At 49.3% G+C, this 15,526-nt stretch overlaps 1 protein-coding gene across 1 annotated transcript in view; it reads left to right on the top strand.

Annotated features, from left to right (window-relative positions):
• The window catches only part of PPP1R35 (protein phosphatase 1 regulatory subunit 35), a 209,325-nt gene that overhangs the window by 152,755 nt on the left and 41,044 nt on the right, over positions 1–15,526 (top strand). The window contains exons 3-4 of the mRNA XM_069644901.1: positions 198–666; positions 1,451–1,578. Coding sequence (XP_069501002.1) covers positions 198–666; positions 1,451–1,578 — 597 coding nt within the window. The remainder of the gene's footprint in view (positions 1–197; positions 667–1,450; positions 1,579–15,526) is intronic.

The raw sequence follows: 15,526 nt of genomic DNA, 5'->3' as shown, positions 1-15,526 counted from the left end.
GTATCAAAAGGATGCTGTTTGGCCCGAAGGCCTGGCCTGGTTATGCTTGTAAACGTTTTCTGACTATTACAAACCCAGAAATGTTGAACAACATTGTGATGTGAAATACTGTTTTGTTTATGTATTTTGTTTGACTTTAAAGTGATTTCACAACTGGTTGTAACTTGTGGGAATTAATGCCATCTATTCTGCTGTAGGTGCGGTTTCACCTGAGTGAGTCGCAAGAAATGGGGGCTGGCACCCTCAGTCCTGACCTTCCCCTGGTGATGGAAGGGGAAGAGGACGACCGTGGTAGCCCTGTGACAAGAACTGTGATACCCGAGATCAAGAAGCCATGCACGTTGGACAGACCCAACAATGTGGAGGCAGTCTTTATGATCAGTGAATCCAAAGCGCTAAGGAAAGAGGGTGTCCGACCCAGTAAAGGCAAAGCACTGAAACCCACCCGGCCTTCCCAGCAGTATGCAGCCCCTTCAGAACTCCCGCAGGTGGTAAGGCATTCTGAGCCCTGCACCCTTGGCACCCCGGAATACAATACATCCCTGGCCTTGGGACAGGAGATGATGAATGCCACGGAAAAGGGCTTTGACATGAAGCGTGCGGTAGAGGAGCAACTGAAGAAGTCCTTTGTCACTCGCCAGAGCGTGGATGGGAAGGTGGCAGAGGGTGAGTTGCGGGGAGAAGAGGACTATGCTAATTCACTTCAATCCTGAAACGTAACACACCCTGCTATTCCAGTACATGAACCCTGTGTATCTCACTCATGACTTGCTACACCCTATGCTCGTTCATGTTTGGCACCTACCCACCCACAACCCTGCCAGCACAACTCGATCTTAACATCTGGGATCCCTGGTCATTCCAGCTCTCAGACATGCAGATATACCTTTGCACTTCACTACCGACCTGCATCACCTCCTATTTCCCTGCTTTGAGAACACACACAGGGCTGTCACCAGTGAACCTAAATGCTACCCCACCGTGCCTGCTGCAGTTCTAGTAATAGTCAATGCACACAACTCCCATGCAGCTTCGCAAAGTCCTACAGCACTGCTGGTCATTTTGTTTCCCCTATCTCAAAGTACATGTGCATTTGAGCCCCAACCGGGTAATGCTCTTGTTCTAACACTAACTTTTGACTCTTGACCGAGATCTCTAGACTTACTGCATGAACCTACTTTCCAGCGAGGGCCCTTTCCTTGATATCTGTAACAAATAGCTAGGCTCAGCTACCCCAGGATTCTTCTGTTCATTAAGAACATGGTGTTCAAGTTGATTTAGCTGCCAGTAGCAGGGTTCCTTGTTTTGATTAAAACAATGTCCAGCGTTCTCTGTGAATGATTGCAAAACTCATTGGGCTACACTTGAGCAGTAACGATTGTGAAGCAGTGTTGTGACCTGTCTGGGGATCAGCTTTAATTGCATTGATGTGTTTTCCTCCCGTTCACAGGAATGAACATACCGAAGGACCAACAGCTATTCCAAGGCCTGGTGAGCCTGGATGTATCTGTAGAACAGGTGCTGAGTACGGCAGTGCAGAAGATTAATCTGGCCAAACCGAGGAGTGACTCAAAGAAGGTAAGTGATTGCTGTGAATGTGGTCTCTGTTCTGATCCATGCAGGCCTTCGTTTTCCAGGGTGTGTTGGCCCTGCAGGCACAGTAACACCAAGTCCTCCTCCTACTCCCATACCTCAGGGTACCACATCTTTGTGAATTTTGAATTTGAATTTTGAGTCATTTATCCCGCGCACCGGAAGAACTTAATCGTATTTGGGCGTCGATGAAACCATTAACATGTGGACTGTCTTTCTCCAATGTGATGAGTTTAGTGCCCCTGTCATTATTTCCCATGGGCAATCTCAGCAGAACAGATGGGTTTTCAGGGCCTTACATAATGTTGAGTGTCTTAATGTCTCAGATATATCCCGGGAGTTTATTCCATAATCTAGGTCCATAAACCCCATAGCTACAGTCTCCTTTGCTCACATATTTTGACAGCGGAACCCAGAGTAAGTTCTTTCCACCTGAGCGTAGCTGCCGGCTAGGAGTATAACTCTTAATTTTGTCAGATACCCGAGTGCCAATTTATTCACACATTTACAAACCAGGCAAAGTGTGTTAAACTCTATTCACTCTTCCACCGCTAACCAGTGTGAGGATCTTCTCAAGTTTGTGATAGGGCTATCTGCAATCTGCGCATTAACAAGTGTCCCAACAACCACTGCTCTATCCTCGTTTGCAATAAATTGCAAAATGTGTCTCAATGATCGCAGAGTGTAGAATGCTGACTGCACCTTTGTGCTAATCTGCGCTCCACAACCCATATTGTCTTCCCACACACAGACCAAATTTTGTATTTTCTTAGCAAAATTGAGCTGCGCCCCTAGGAAGCATGGTGGCAATATCTGTTTGTTCTGTTGTAGATGATATTTTGAAGCAAATGACGACACTTCCGTTTTGCTGGCATTCAGCAACAATTGGTTGGCACACATCCAGGCCTGTACCTCCTGTAGGCACTGTTCCACTATCGCAAACGTATCCTCGGATCTCTGCACCTTCAGTATCATCCGCATACGAATGAAAGTTGATATTTTCTTCAGTATGTCCTTATGCAATTTCACGTTTAGGTTAAAGAGCAAAGGTGAGAGTGAAGACCCCTGATGAACACCACACTTTTGTAAGACAAAATCTGACAAGAAGTCTCGAAGCCGGACTCTTTATTCCCTTCTAAAAAGGAAAGACTCGAACCACTGAAGGGCTTGTTCCGAAACTCTTCCTACTTCCCTCAATCGTTTCAGCAGGATCCCATGGTATACCGTTTTGTATGCGGCAGACGGGTCCAACATAACAACAAGGACATATTCCCCTGATCTGCTGTCTTCAGTAGGTCATCCCATACTGTCAACAAACCAGTTTCTGTCCCGAACCCTGGTCGGAATCCAGATTGTAACGGGTCCAGTAGGTGTTCACGGTCCACCTGTTCTTGCAGCCGGGATGTCACAATTTTTTCTACAATCTTCGCCGGTCACGGCAATCCTGCCACTGGCCTATAATTTTGAAGATTCTTAGAATCTAGATTGCTTTTCTTTAACAGCGGGGTAACTACAGATTTCTTGAGAATTTGGGGTACTATGCCTGATGTTAAAGATTTATTTACAAACTTTGTAACATATGGGGCAATGTCTGAAGTTAGAAGTTTGGCCACTGAGGATGGAATAGCATAAAGCGCATCGTTGGTAGCCTTCAACTCGGAGAGCAGGGAGCAGACCCTCACCTCCGAAACTTCCATGAATACAATTATAACCCGCCTCAGTATCTCGGCTGGGAGCCTCCATTCCCTCCAACTCTGCTTTCATAGCCACATCTGGTTTCTCAATCCCCGATTTCTCTAGCCCAATGCTGTCTATTGTCTCTGTGTGATCCTGGTAATCTATTGGCAGTATTTCAGCAATTTTTGCTCGTATCAAATCTATTTTATATGTAAATTCGTTATTAAAATGATGGTCTGTCTCTAAGAAGCATACCATCTCCCCTCTATATATCAATATGTCAAGGCAGTGGCCCTGGTAATCTGAAGGAGAGGATGCTAACAGCTTCATTTCATGAGCTTCCAAGATTGTCATTTGAATCTACTACAGCTGTAAGGGGTGTTAGCTTTGTTATTAGTCAATTGGTACAGCTTCCTCGCAAAGATAGTCAGCAGCTTTACAAAGAGCAGTGCATCATAAAACCAGAGTTATACTGATACAAAATAGGGAAGACAGTGTAGTCTAGAATTTGGTGCCCTATGGAACGCTAGAATTTTGGTATTGGGTCAAAGACACAATTGAGATTAGTGAGCAATGTCCTGAGAGTTTTTTAAAATTGGAACACGTCTGCTGTTAGCCAATGGATTCTTAGCGCAAACTCCGATTTGTTTTTGGCTCTGCAAAGGGTAGGTCTTTTGTTCTAATTCCTAGTAAATTTTAGAAGGTCTGTAAAAAGAGGAGCCTAGGTGTCATTTGAGTTTCCCTTTTCTACCATTGAAGCAGGACCTATAGCTGTGACAGGATGATCAACTTAGATCTGATTTGTAACTGTCGCTAGGATATGACATCCACATGGTAGCCATTATGTATTTTTTTTTCGAGAGGAGTGGGTCCTCCGACGTATTCCGTATCTATGACATGTAATCACCACAGCTGTGCTGCTTCGGAAAATCTTCGGCGTCTCCGTCCAGCGTCGATGACGTAGATACGCCGCCCTCGAGGACCTCCTCCGACGGCCGACGTCACTGGATGTTATAAGTAGGACGCACGACGCCCGTAGCCTCGGTTCTGTTTTTTCCGCGAACATGTTCTCAGCGCGCCTCGACTCTTTGGAGTTTCTGTTCTTTCTTGGTTCTTCAAACCTGTTCGTATTGTGAAGTATATTCTTCGTGAAGATGTCTACTTCGTCTTCCACCCCGCGTCCAGGCTTTAAGAAGTGCCGGGACTGTGGGTCCAAGATGTAAGCGCAAGAAGTTGTTGTCGGCAGGTAAGGTGTCCAAGCCACGGAAGTCGACGTCTGCAGGGGTTTCGACGGACGATTTGAGAGGCGACTCTTTGCATCGTCGTCGGAAGTCCAGTGGGTCTCGGTCCCGGAGTCGGGCCCGCCACTCCTCTGCCTCTTTGAGGCACTCCCGGAAGCGCCGTCATCGGTTACCTTCCCTGTCCTCATCTGAGGACTCCGCCCGTTGGCGGGTCGCTTATCCCACCAAGCATGCGACGCCAGAGGAATGGGCTTCCTTCGGGAAGAAAATGTTAGCGATTCTCGAATTGCAGGGCACTGGTCCGACCGCGCCTCCGAGTGGGGTCGGTCGTGATCGGTCGAGAGACACTGCTCGCATGCTTTCAGGCTCGGATGGTCGGCACGATTCGCGAGAGAGGTCCCGCTCGGAAAAGGGGAATCGTTCTCGTCATGCCCGGTCCAGGTCCCGGTCCTTCGACGCGCTCGAGACCGTGTGCCCCTGTGGTGTCTTCGAGGAAGACGTCGACGGCGCCGAGGTCGTCGACGGACTCTTTCGAGGCCCCGCCTCCAAAGAAGTCATCGACGCCATCGGCGCCCAGGCTGTCGAGGGACACGCTCGGGGCTCCGGCCTCGAGGCCTGTGTCGACGCCATCGATGCTGTCGGCGCTGCGTTCGACGCTGATTCACTCGATGCCTTTTGAGGCTGTTTCGACGGGGGTACCCCGGGGCTCGGTGGAACCCCCTAGAAAGGCTCTGGCCAAGGTCAAGCATGGCTTTGTTCCACATTCTGTGCCTTCTTGCCACCATCTTGAGTTTATTTTAGAGGTGGATGAGGGCTCTGATGATGGCATGGTTCCTGATACGGTGCCAGACGAAATTCTCTTGGGCCATAGCCAGATTGAGGACCTGCGGCAGTCCCTGCACGATGCCAGTGGCTGGACACCTCTCCGGAGGTGGAGTTTTGTAGGCCTGAGCCTGGCACCCATACCGACTCCTCGTACCGGTGCCTTATGTCTAGGGTCACTGAGTACTTGGGATGGTCTGCTCCCCCAGGGGATTTTCTTCAGGATGACCTTACGGATATCCTCGACCAAGGTCCACCAACTGACCCGGTACTGCCGTTGCATATGGCTCTACAGAGGAGGGTTGCGGCGGCTTGGACTGCTCCGTAGAGACTCCCGGCAGTGGGCAAGTCTTTGCCACGAAAATACCGCCCAGCCAGTGAGACCCCTGCTACTTGACCAAGCACCCCACTCCGGAGAGTTTGGTGGTGCAGGCGGCTACAGCCCCGGCAAAGCAGGCGTTGTATCCTACCATCCCTCCTGATAGGGATGACATGCGTTTTGACGGCTGGCCGAAGAAAGTGTTTTCTTCACAGGGTATGGCGCTTCAGGCGGCCAACTCTGTATGTGCCTTGTCACGTTTCACGCACACTCTGTGGAACTGTGTTTCCTTAGCGGCTGATCATATTCCCGAAGGGGAGGAATGGGATGGCTTTCTTGCTCTTGTTCAGGGTGGCAAGGATGCCATGTGTGAGGCCCTTCAGTCGGGTTTGGACATGGCAGATTGCGTCAGCCGGTCCATGGCGGCGAGCACTGTGATATGCAGGTTTGCGTGGTTGCGGAAGTCGGGGTTTGCTCCTGATGTGCAGGCCCGGCTCCTCAACATGCCCTTTGACTGGGAACATCTTTTTGGCAGCAAGGCTGACGAGAGCCTTGAGAGGTTGCAGACCTCCAAAGCTGCAGCGAAGTCGTTGGGCGCTGCAGTTTGCCAACCTACGCCTTTTTGTCCTAGGGGACAGCAATGGAGGGGAGGTTCCTTTCGTTATTACTCATCCTTTGGTAAAGCGAAAAGATGCTGCCAGTCAAAGGGGCCACCGTAGGAGTGCCAGAGGTGGAAAACAAGGTACTCGAGGTGCCAAGGATGCTCGGGCTGTTGCCTCTTTGCCCTCATGCAACGCCGCAGCCGCTTCAGCTCAGTCATGAGGCCATGTCCCATGGTTCGCCGGTTGGGGGAAGGCTGGCGCAGCATCTTGCAGAGTGGCGCGCCTTTACTTGAGATGTGTGGGTTCTGGAGATCATAACCCACGGCTTCTGTCTTCCTGTCCGGCAGAGGCCTCAAGACAATCCACCGGGGAATCTCTCTTTGAAGAGTCCGGATCCGCTCCTTGCGCAGGAAATTCAATCTCTGCTGGAGAAAGGCTCATAGAACTGGTGCCTGTAGCGGAGAGGAACAAGGGATGGTATTCCCCTTATTTTTTGATTTCCAAGAAAGACTGGGGTCTGAGACCCATCATGGACTTGCACGGTTTGAACAAACTCCTCAGGAAGGACAAATTCAAATGGTTACTCTCTCTCAAGACCTCCAGGCCCTTCAACTTCAGGACTGGTTGGTGTCTCTCGACCTCAAGGACGCTTATTTTCATGTGCCAATCCATCCCAAGCACAAGAAGTACCTGAGGTTCGCGGTTGGCGACTCGCACTTTCAGTTTCGGGTCCTGCCGTTCGGATTGACCTCCGCCCGAGGGTCTTCACCAAGCTCGTGGTAGTGGTGGCAGTGCACCTCAGGAAAGGGGGGATTCACGTCTACCCCAACCTGGACGATTGGTTGATCAGGGCACGCTCTCCCGAGCAAGTCCTGGATCATCTTTCAACCACCTGCCACTCCCTCCACAAGCTGGGCTTGTCCCTCAACTTGAAGTCCCATTTGACACCAACTCAGAGGCTCCAGTACGTCGGAGCTGTGCTCGACACGTCCCTGGGGCAGTGTTTTTCTCCCCAGGTGAGGGCTCATCACATTCAGCAGATGGTGCACAAGTTTCAGCTTGCCCAGCGTTCGAGTTCTTGAGATTGCTCGGCCTCATGGCATCCTGCATTCTTCTTGTGCCAGAGGCCAGGTTGCGGATGAGATCTTTGCAATGGGCACTCAAGCTCCAGTGGACTCAGTCCTCCGGCAGGTTGTCGGACCCTGTTCAGGTGCAGTCCTCGGTCGCCCAGAACCTTCTGTGGTGGGCCGTCGAAGACAATCTGATGAAGGGGGCTCCATTTTGGCTACCCTGGCCGGAGGTGACGATCGTGATGGACGCATCCCTCACGGGATGGGGAGCTCATGCCAACGAGTTGACAGTCAGCGGTCGTTGGTCTCCGTCGGAGTCCAGACTCCATATCAATCTGTTGGAGCTGAGGGCCGTCAGGCTAGCCCTGAAGACTTTTCTGCCAACTGAGCGAGGGAAGAATGTCCTGATCCTGACGGACAACACGGTGGCCATGCACTAACTCAACAAAAAGGGGGGGGTTGGGGTCACTTCCTCTGTGCAGGGAGGCGGTGCAGCTCTGGTTCTGGGCAATCTAGCAGGAAGTTTCGATCTCGGCAGTTCAACTGGCCGGGGACGAAAACGAGATGGCGGACGCTCTGAGCAGGCAGAACGTGATCTCTCGCGAGTGGGAGTTGGCTCAGGAGATTCTCCTGGAGATCTTCGCCCTTTGGGGGACACCTCAAGTGGATCTCTTCGCCTCCAGTGTCAACCGGAAGTGCGAGAGGTTCTGCTTGCGGGAATTTCCTCCAAAAGGAGCCTTACGAGGTGCGTTCGTGGTGGAGTGCTCATTCCCACTACTGTACGAGTTTCCTCCAGTCCCCGTCATCCCGCAAGTACTGCGCGGAGGTTACGGAGGTTCGGTTCCCGGATGATCCTCATTGCTCCGGCGTGGGTCCGGAGGACGTGGTACCCGGACCTTCTCGACTTGTTCATCTGCCCTCCACGCCATCTTCCCTACCGAGACGATCTGCTCTCACGGGAGGGGAGGGGGTCATGTTCTCCATCCAGAGGTCAGATCCCTCAACCTTCACTCTTGGTTTCTGAAAGGTTGAGGTATAAGGATTGGGACCTCCCTCAAGACGTGATGGAGGTGTTGCTCTCGGCCAGACGGCCCGCAACAATGTCCCTGTACCGTTGCCGTTGGCGTAAGTCCTGCGACTGGTGCAGGGTTAAGAATGTGGATCCTTTTGCATGTGACATTCCCATGGTTCTGTCTTGTTTGCTTTCTTTGGCCCACAGGGGCTTGCAAGTGGGTACTGTTAAAGGTTACCTGGCGGCGCTTTCCATATTTAAGCGCTCATCTGAAGAGTGTTCCTATTTTAAAATTCCTTTAATTTCTCAGTTTCTGAAAGGGCTCACTAATGTGTTCCCTCCGTCACCTTTCCAGGTGCCCGGTTGGGATTTGAACCTTGTTCTCAAGTTTCTGATGGGTGCTCCGTTTGAGCCTTTGCATTTATGCCCTTTGAGACTTAACTCTTAAAACTGTATTTTTGGTTGCGGTCACTTCCGCTCGCAGAGTGAGTGAGTTACAGGCACTTTAAGTTAAGCCACCCTTCACTGTGTTTCATAAGGACAGGGTTGTCCTCCGAGTTCGTCCTTCCTTTCTTCCGAAGGTTGTTCTTCCGGTGTTTTATCCTCTTCCACATCCTGGTAAGGAAGAGGAGAGGCTCCATAGGCTTGATCCTAGGAGAGCATTAAGCTTTTATATTTCACGCATGTCCCGGGTCAAAGTGGACGATCAACTCTTCATTGGTTACGCTGGAAAGCTGTGACAAAACAGACTGTCTCGCTGGATTATTTTGGCTATCTCTGAATGTTACCGCTTGGCGGGTAAGGGCCCACCGGTCGGCTTGCGGGCCCATTCTACCAGGGGTATGGCTGCCTCTACTGCCCTACAGAGGGGTGTTCCTATTCGTAACATCTGTGATGCAGCCAACTGGGTTTCGGTACATACTTTTGTACGTCACTATTCCCTCGATTCCATCCGTGGGCAGAATCTGGCCTTTTGCAAGGCTGTCCTTTACTGCGCAATTTGATTGGGCATTCTAAATTTGTTTTCTAAATTCTTTTCCCACCTCCTTGCATTGGTACTGCTTTGGGAGTCTGTCATAGATATGGAATACATCGGAGGACCCAATCCCCTCGAAGAACAAGTTACTCTCTTACCTGGTAACGTTCTTTCGATGGGATGGTCCGACGACGTATTCCATATCGCTACTCCCTGCCTTCCCCGCTACAGAATTTCTATTGCGATTGCAGCTACGTTTCCTCAAGGCTTTGTGTGTCAGACTGACAGAAGACTGGTGCCACACGTTCTGGGGAAAAAACTACAACTGAGACTACGTGCGTCGTGCGTCCTACTTATAACATCCAGTGACGTCAGCCGTCGGAGGAGGTCCTCGAGGGCAGCGTATCGATGTCATCGACGCAGGAAGCAGACGCCGAAGATTTTCCGAAGCAGCACAGCTGTGGTGATTACATGTCATAGATATGGAATACATCGTCGGACCATCCCATCGAAAGAAAGTTACCAGGTAAGAGAGTAACTTGTTCTTCTGATGCTTGTGAATCTGCATATAGTGCATATAGTCTGACATCTTTCATAGTTTGGGATGTATAATGCACACAGAACAGATCAAATCATATAGCGGCGCAGATGGAAACATGATTCATACAAAACGCAACTAGCCCTATATAAAGGGCCTCCATTGAAGATAAGCAAAGCCCTATTTGAACAAAAATGTTTTCAGTGCCCTACGGAACTGATAGAATGATCCAAGGATCCTCAATTCTAGTGGTAAAGAATTCCACAGTTTTGGGGACCAAAGACAGAATCTTCTGTCTCCCCTTGATTTGTACACTGAGTGGGGTATAGATGGAAGATGACAGTCGCTGAAGCGCAAATGTCTTGCAGGCTGGTATGGATGAATCAAGTCCCTCAGATATAGAGGGGCAGTACCATTTACGCATTTAAAAATAAGGCACACTACCTTAAATCTAATGCGATTGTGTATAGACAACCAGTGCAAATCACAGCGAAACGATGATACATGAGCAGTTCTGCCCAACTTGAAGATCATCCTGACTGCCGCATTTTGTGCCTTTTGAAGTCTTTGGATTTTTTTAGATGGACTACCGAGCAGTCGACTATTACAATAGTCCAAATGAGCGCTGGTCAAAGAACCAACCACAGACGCATGATCTTCATTAGGGATATAGGGGAGTGCCTGGCGTCGGAGTCTCAGAACATAATGCACCGCCTGAACATTTGCTCTAACTTGACCTTCGCTGCCAAGATCATAGTGCCAAATACAACCCAAGTTGTTTACCTTGGATACAAATTTTAAACTCTTTCCTAGGAGTGTTGGAATGGGTAGTTTCTTGGCTGCGGTCAAAAGAGGTCTCTGTCCAAACAAAATGAGTTCAGTCTTGGCTGCATTTAGTTGTAGTGGATTTTTGGACATCCACTCGCTTACCTCATCCAGACACTGCCCCAATCTACTGAATGTTTCAACAAAGTTGACAATTCTAGTGACGATCTGGGTACCGTCCGAGTAGGAAAGAAAATTCATCCCATAGCATCTCAAGTACTCCGAAATGGATGGAATGTACAAATTAAACAGCAAAGGTTAGAGGGATGATCCCTGCGGGAGGGACTCCACAGTTCAACCTGATGGAGTCCTTGGAACAAACTCAGCCAGTCTCACCTGTTGATGACAGTTTGTCAAGAATGACCTGAAACAGCCTTTGGCATGGCCAGAAACCCTTCCCACTTCTTGCAGTCACTGTAGGACGATGTGATGATTCACTGTGTCAAAGGCCGCGGACAGATCTAACATTACCGAAAGCGAAAGTTCCCCTTGGTCTGCGGCCCTTAGCAGGTCATCCTGTACCAACAAAAGAGCAGTCTCAGTTACAAATCTTTGTCTAAAACCTGATTGGAACGTATCTAATAGCAGCTCATGTTCTACAAATTGCTGCAGCTTACCTGTGACCACCTTGTCCAGGATTTTAGCCGGCCAGGGTAGCCCTGCAATGGGCTGATAATTCTGGAGGGTCTTCTAGTCCAGCGTTGGCTTTTTAAGGAAAGATGTAACCATACAATGCTTTAAGCTGTCAAGTACTATCCCATGTGTCAGTGACTTGTTGACAAACTTGGTCACGAAAGGAGTCGGGTCCAAAGCTAAACGCTTTGCTGCATAAGCAGCGAGGGGGAACAAGCAGTCAAAGCTAGGCTTAAGGCTCTCCAGCAGTTGAAGTATGTCATTTTCTACTACTAAATGAAATTCAAATGTAGGCAATAGAATTAACTGCAGAATGATTATCTAATGGTGCAGGTGGGTTTATAGCAACGGCCTGGAGAATTTCAGCCTTGATGTGTTCAATCTTTTCAATGAAAAAAGAATTGAAGAGATTAGCCTGCACAACAGTAGGTTCAATCAAAGTCGCTTTGCAGCTAGGATTGCAGAATTTAGAGGGTATGGAAAACAATTCCCTCTGAAGATTGCTGGCGGCTTTTAACTTTATACCCCAAAAAATCTTTCTTGGCTTGAAATAGCCAATTGTAGTCCATTAGTGCTCTCTTAGCCCTACTTTTTTTCTCCATTGTCTGGTTCTGTTGCATTTTCGATTGGTCCTACTTACTGATTTATGCAGAGGAATTAAACTCTGTGAAAACTAGGGATTAGACATTCTCCTCTTTTTGGATTTTAAAGGGGCGATCTTGGTGCAAATAGTACTCCAGGTTGAAGCCACAGCTACAAGAAACTCTTCACTAGGGAGCAAAGAATCAATGGAGGCAAGAGCCTCATTAATTTCGTGACCATTAATTCTGTCTAGGTCTTTCGCTTTCCGAGAATAGATAATTGGTCTATCCTTGGAACTAACCTTGTCTCCCTTGGGCAGATTCAAGGAAAAGAACTGCACGAAATGGTCAGACCAGTGAATAGGCATACTATCCTTCAGAAGGGCATAGGTACCTCTGGTTATAATTCAAGGAAAAGAACTGCACGAAATGGTCAGACCAGTGAATAGGCATACTATCCTTCAGAAGGGTGTGGGTTCCTCTGGTTATAATTACATCTAGTGGTAATCGCTAAGTATTACATATTCATAGATTGAAAAAGGGACATCGACATGGGCGTGACTGTAACACTATCCCTAACGTGACATGTAGTGTACCCAAAATCCTTCACGCGTCGAGGTCCTAAAGATAATTATTTTTCCACCTTTCTGGTCGGTCGCTTAATCCGGATCTCGTCTATCGAGTTTATATTGCTAGTTACAGCGATTTGCCGCACCCATGGTCAAATATTCGCAACTGTTCAGTGACGTTCTCGATGGCTGATCCAGTTTTACTGATTCTATGCCACGGACGGCTAGATGACCATTGTCTCGTCCTTGGTCGCCCTACCTTACATTCGGGAGAGTGGGGACACATTTTCTACTGACTACTCCCTTTGAGAATGCCTCCTCATCCTCCTCCTCCCGTTTGACTGCTTTTGCCTCCATTATGGAGCATACTCCCTTTAAATGTTGCCCATGGTGTAACCGCAAATTCCAAAGGAAGGACCCTCTAAAGGTTTGTAACCAGTGCCTCTCTCGTTACCATGGTGAATGGTGTTGCAAGGCGTATACCCTCCTTTGGCCTAAGATCCTTAAGGACAGGCGTACCAAGTGGTGGCCGGCCTACGCCATGCAGGCAGAGGGTCACGTCGGCGCTTCGGATGAGGTATCTATACAGCCACGACTCCGAATTGGGAGCACCTAGACTTAACCGTGGAGTCTACCGATTCCCATGTGCCCTTCTCCGCCCACGATAAGCATGCCGCTGGCAGTGCAATGGGGACTTCACACCCCGGCGACAAAGGCACATACCATTCACACAAGGATAAGCACACAATGCTAAGCACACAACCTCTCTGCCTTTGTTGACTGATTTGTCGAAGAAGCCATTGGTGCCCGTAGGCCCGATCAAGGTTTTGGTGGGCCCTACTGAACCTCGCGATTGAGGGCCCACTGCGCCCCCGCATTGCGGCAGGTACTAGGTGGTAAGGCTTCGGCCTTATTGGGCGCCACCCCTAAAACTTCAGTGCACGTTTCGGTGCTGTGGGAAGACGCTCCAAGACGCGCCTCCCTTTATGAACGCTTTCAAAACTCAGAGAAGCTTTCCAAAGCCCCTTCCCATGGCTCCAGCCCCAAGAAGGTGCCCCGTTGGCTGAGGGGTATGTTCCAGCCTCTCCACCTCTGTCACAGGCCGTACAACAAGACCCTGTTTCATCCAATCCAGTTTCCCCTTCCCTTGATAATCCTCTTCCTCTGTATGGAACCAGGGACAGGTTTGAGGCCTGCATGGAATACATTTCAGAATTTATCGAATCACTCTACTGGGGCTCACCTTTCCTCTCCACCATGGCAACGTTTATCTGATCCTCCTGAGGATATCTTCCAGGATGATCAATGCGACCCAGATGATGACATCTATTATGTCCTGAATCTGAATAAAGTCTCACAGGATCCTATTTCTCAAGACCTGGATGCCTGGACCCCCCCGCTTATGACCAGGGTACCTGGCCCACTACCCCTTCCCATGAGGCTAAACCGGACAGTATATTCGTGGACGCTGAGCCCCAGGAGGCTTCGCCAATTGACGATCAAATGTTGTTCAACAGCCTCCTCTGAAAGGCTGCACACCACTTTAAGACCGTGACACAGGAAACTGCCCAACTCTGATTTCGTGGAGGATATCCTGAAGGGAAAGGTTCCAGTTAACTAGGCCATAATGCACTCTGTTAAGAAACACCTTAACCCCCCCTTACCTTCTCACTCACTCGGGCCGTCAACCAGAGAGTCGAAAAAATGTTTTGCCTGTGCTCTCCAATCCTTTATACATCCAAGGACATGCCTTTACAAACGCCCTGTTTGTGACCACCACCAGGAAACGTGCAAGGGTTCCTTTGTCCTCGTCCAAGTCACCTGTGGATTAGGACTGCAAGAAGCTTTTATGTTCTTCTAAAACGTATTACTTCCTCTGCTGCTTTCAGCAACCATATAGCTAATAACACTGCACTTCTGGCTAGCTAAAATGTTGTTCAGTGGGCACTGGTGCACGAAGGCCTGCAAAATGTTCCAGAGCCTACTTGATCACAGCTTCTAGCAGTGGTGAACAAAGGGCTTCTGGTGACGCAAAACATATTGAAGAACTCCCTTGACTCGGCGCAGAACGCAGGACAGATTCTGGCAGAAGGGACCCTTTTGAAGCGCCATGCGTGGCTCAAGACCTCTGTGTTCAAGCTTGAGACATAGGCTACACTTCTTAATAAACCTGCGGAAGACACTGCCCTCTTTGGCAAAGCGGTAGCCGAGGACCATGAAACCGCAAAGAAGGAACATGAAACGCCCAAGTCGCTAAATCCGATCTTTCACAGGCAGTCCTTTTCCCACTTAACTCAAGGTGCCTACGGAGCAGGGGGGTCTTCCTGGTATTCCAAACGGGGCACTTCCAGCAGCTTTCAAACCCCTCAAAGGTGGGGATGTTGGTGTGGCAAGCCTATGAGGAAAAAAACTCAGCAGGCAGAGGCTCCCCAGCCAACAAACGATTCGGTGGCGCAGGTCCCTTCCCATGTTTCCCCGGTAGTGCGATGATTAACCTCTTTCACCCACACATGGGAGGGCATCACCTGGGATCAGTGGGTCCACAAAAATAGTTAGTGTCGGCTATTGCATAGAATTCCTGCAACCACCACGATACCTGCCGAAAAGCAGACGGCTGTTGCCAAAACATCTACGCATCCTTGTAGAAGTCGTCCAGATCATGCTGCATAAGGCAGCGATCAAGGTCGTCCCAGATGTTCAGTTGAACAAGTCTATTTATTCAATATACTTCCTTGTACCCAGAAAGGGCCTAACCATGCGCTCTGTTTTAGAATTGCGTCCTGCGAACAAGTATGTCAAACCTCAAAAGTTCAGGATGACAACTCTACAGGAGGTAATCCCACTGCTACACTGGGGGATTAAATGGCCACCTTGGATATGAAAGATGCATACCTTCATATTTCAATGTTGCCAGTGCACAGAAAGTACCTCAGGTTCAAGATACACTCACAATCTGTTCAAAGCACTCCCCTTCGGCATTGCCTCAGTTCCTTGGGTGTTTACAAAGGTGCTAGCAGAGGCAGCAGCTCGCCTGCGCAGCAGTCCATTTCAGCGTACCCTTATCTCGA

Source organism: Ambystoma mexicanum, chromosome 1p (genome assembly GCF_040938575.1).
Source record: "Ambystoma mexicanum isolate Mex_15411 chromosome 1p, UKY_AmexF1_1, whole genome shotgun sequence".
Taxonomy (NCBI): domain Eukaryota; kingdom Metazoa; phylum Chordata; class Amphibia; order Caudata; family Ambystomatidae; genus Ambystoma; species Ambystoma mexicanum.
The sequence above is the reverse complement of the archived record's forward strand: the minus strand, read 5'-3'. Positions and strand labels throughout refer to the sequence as shown.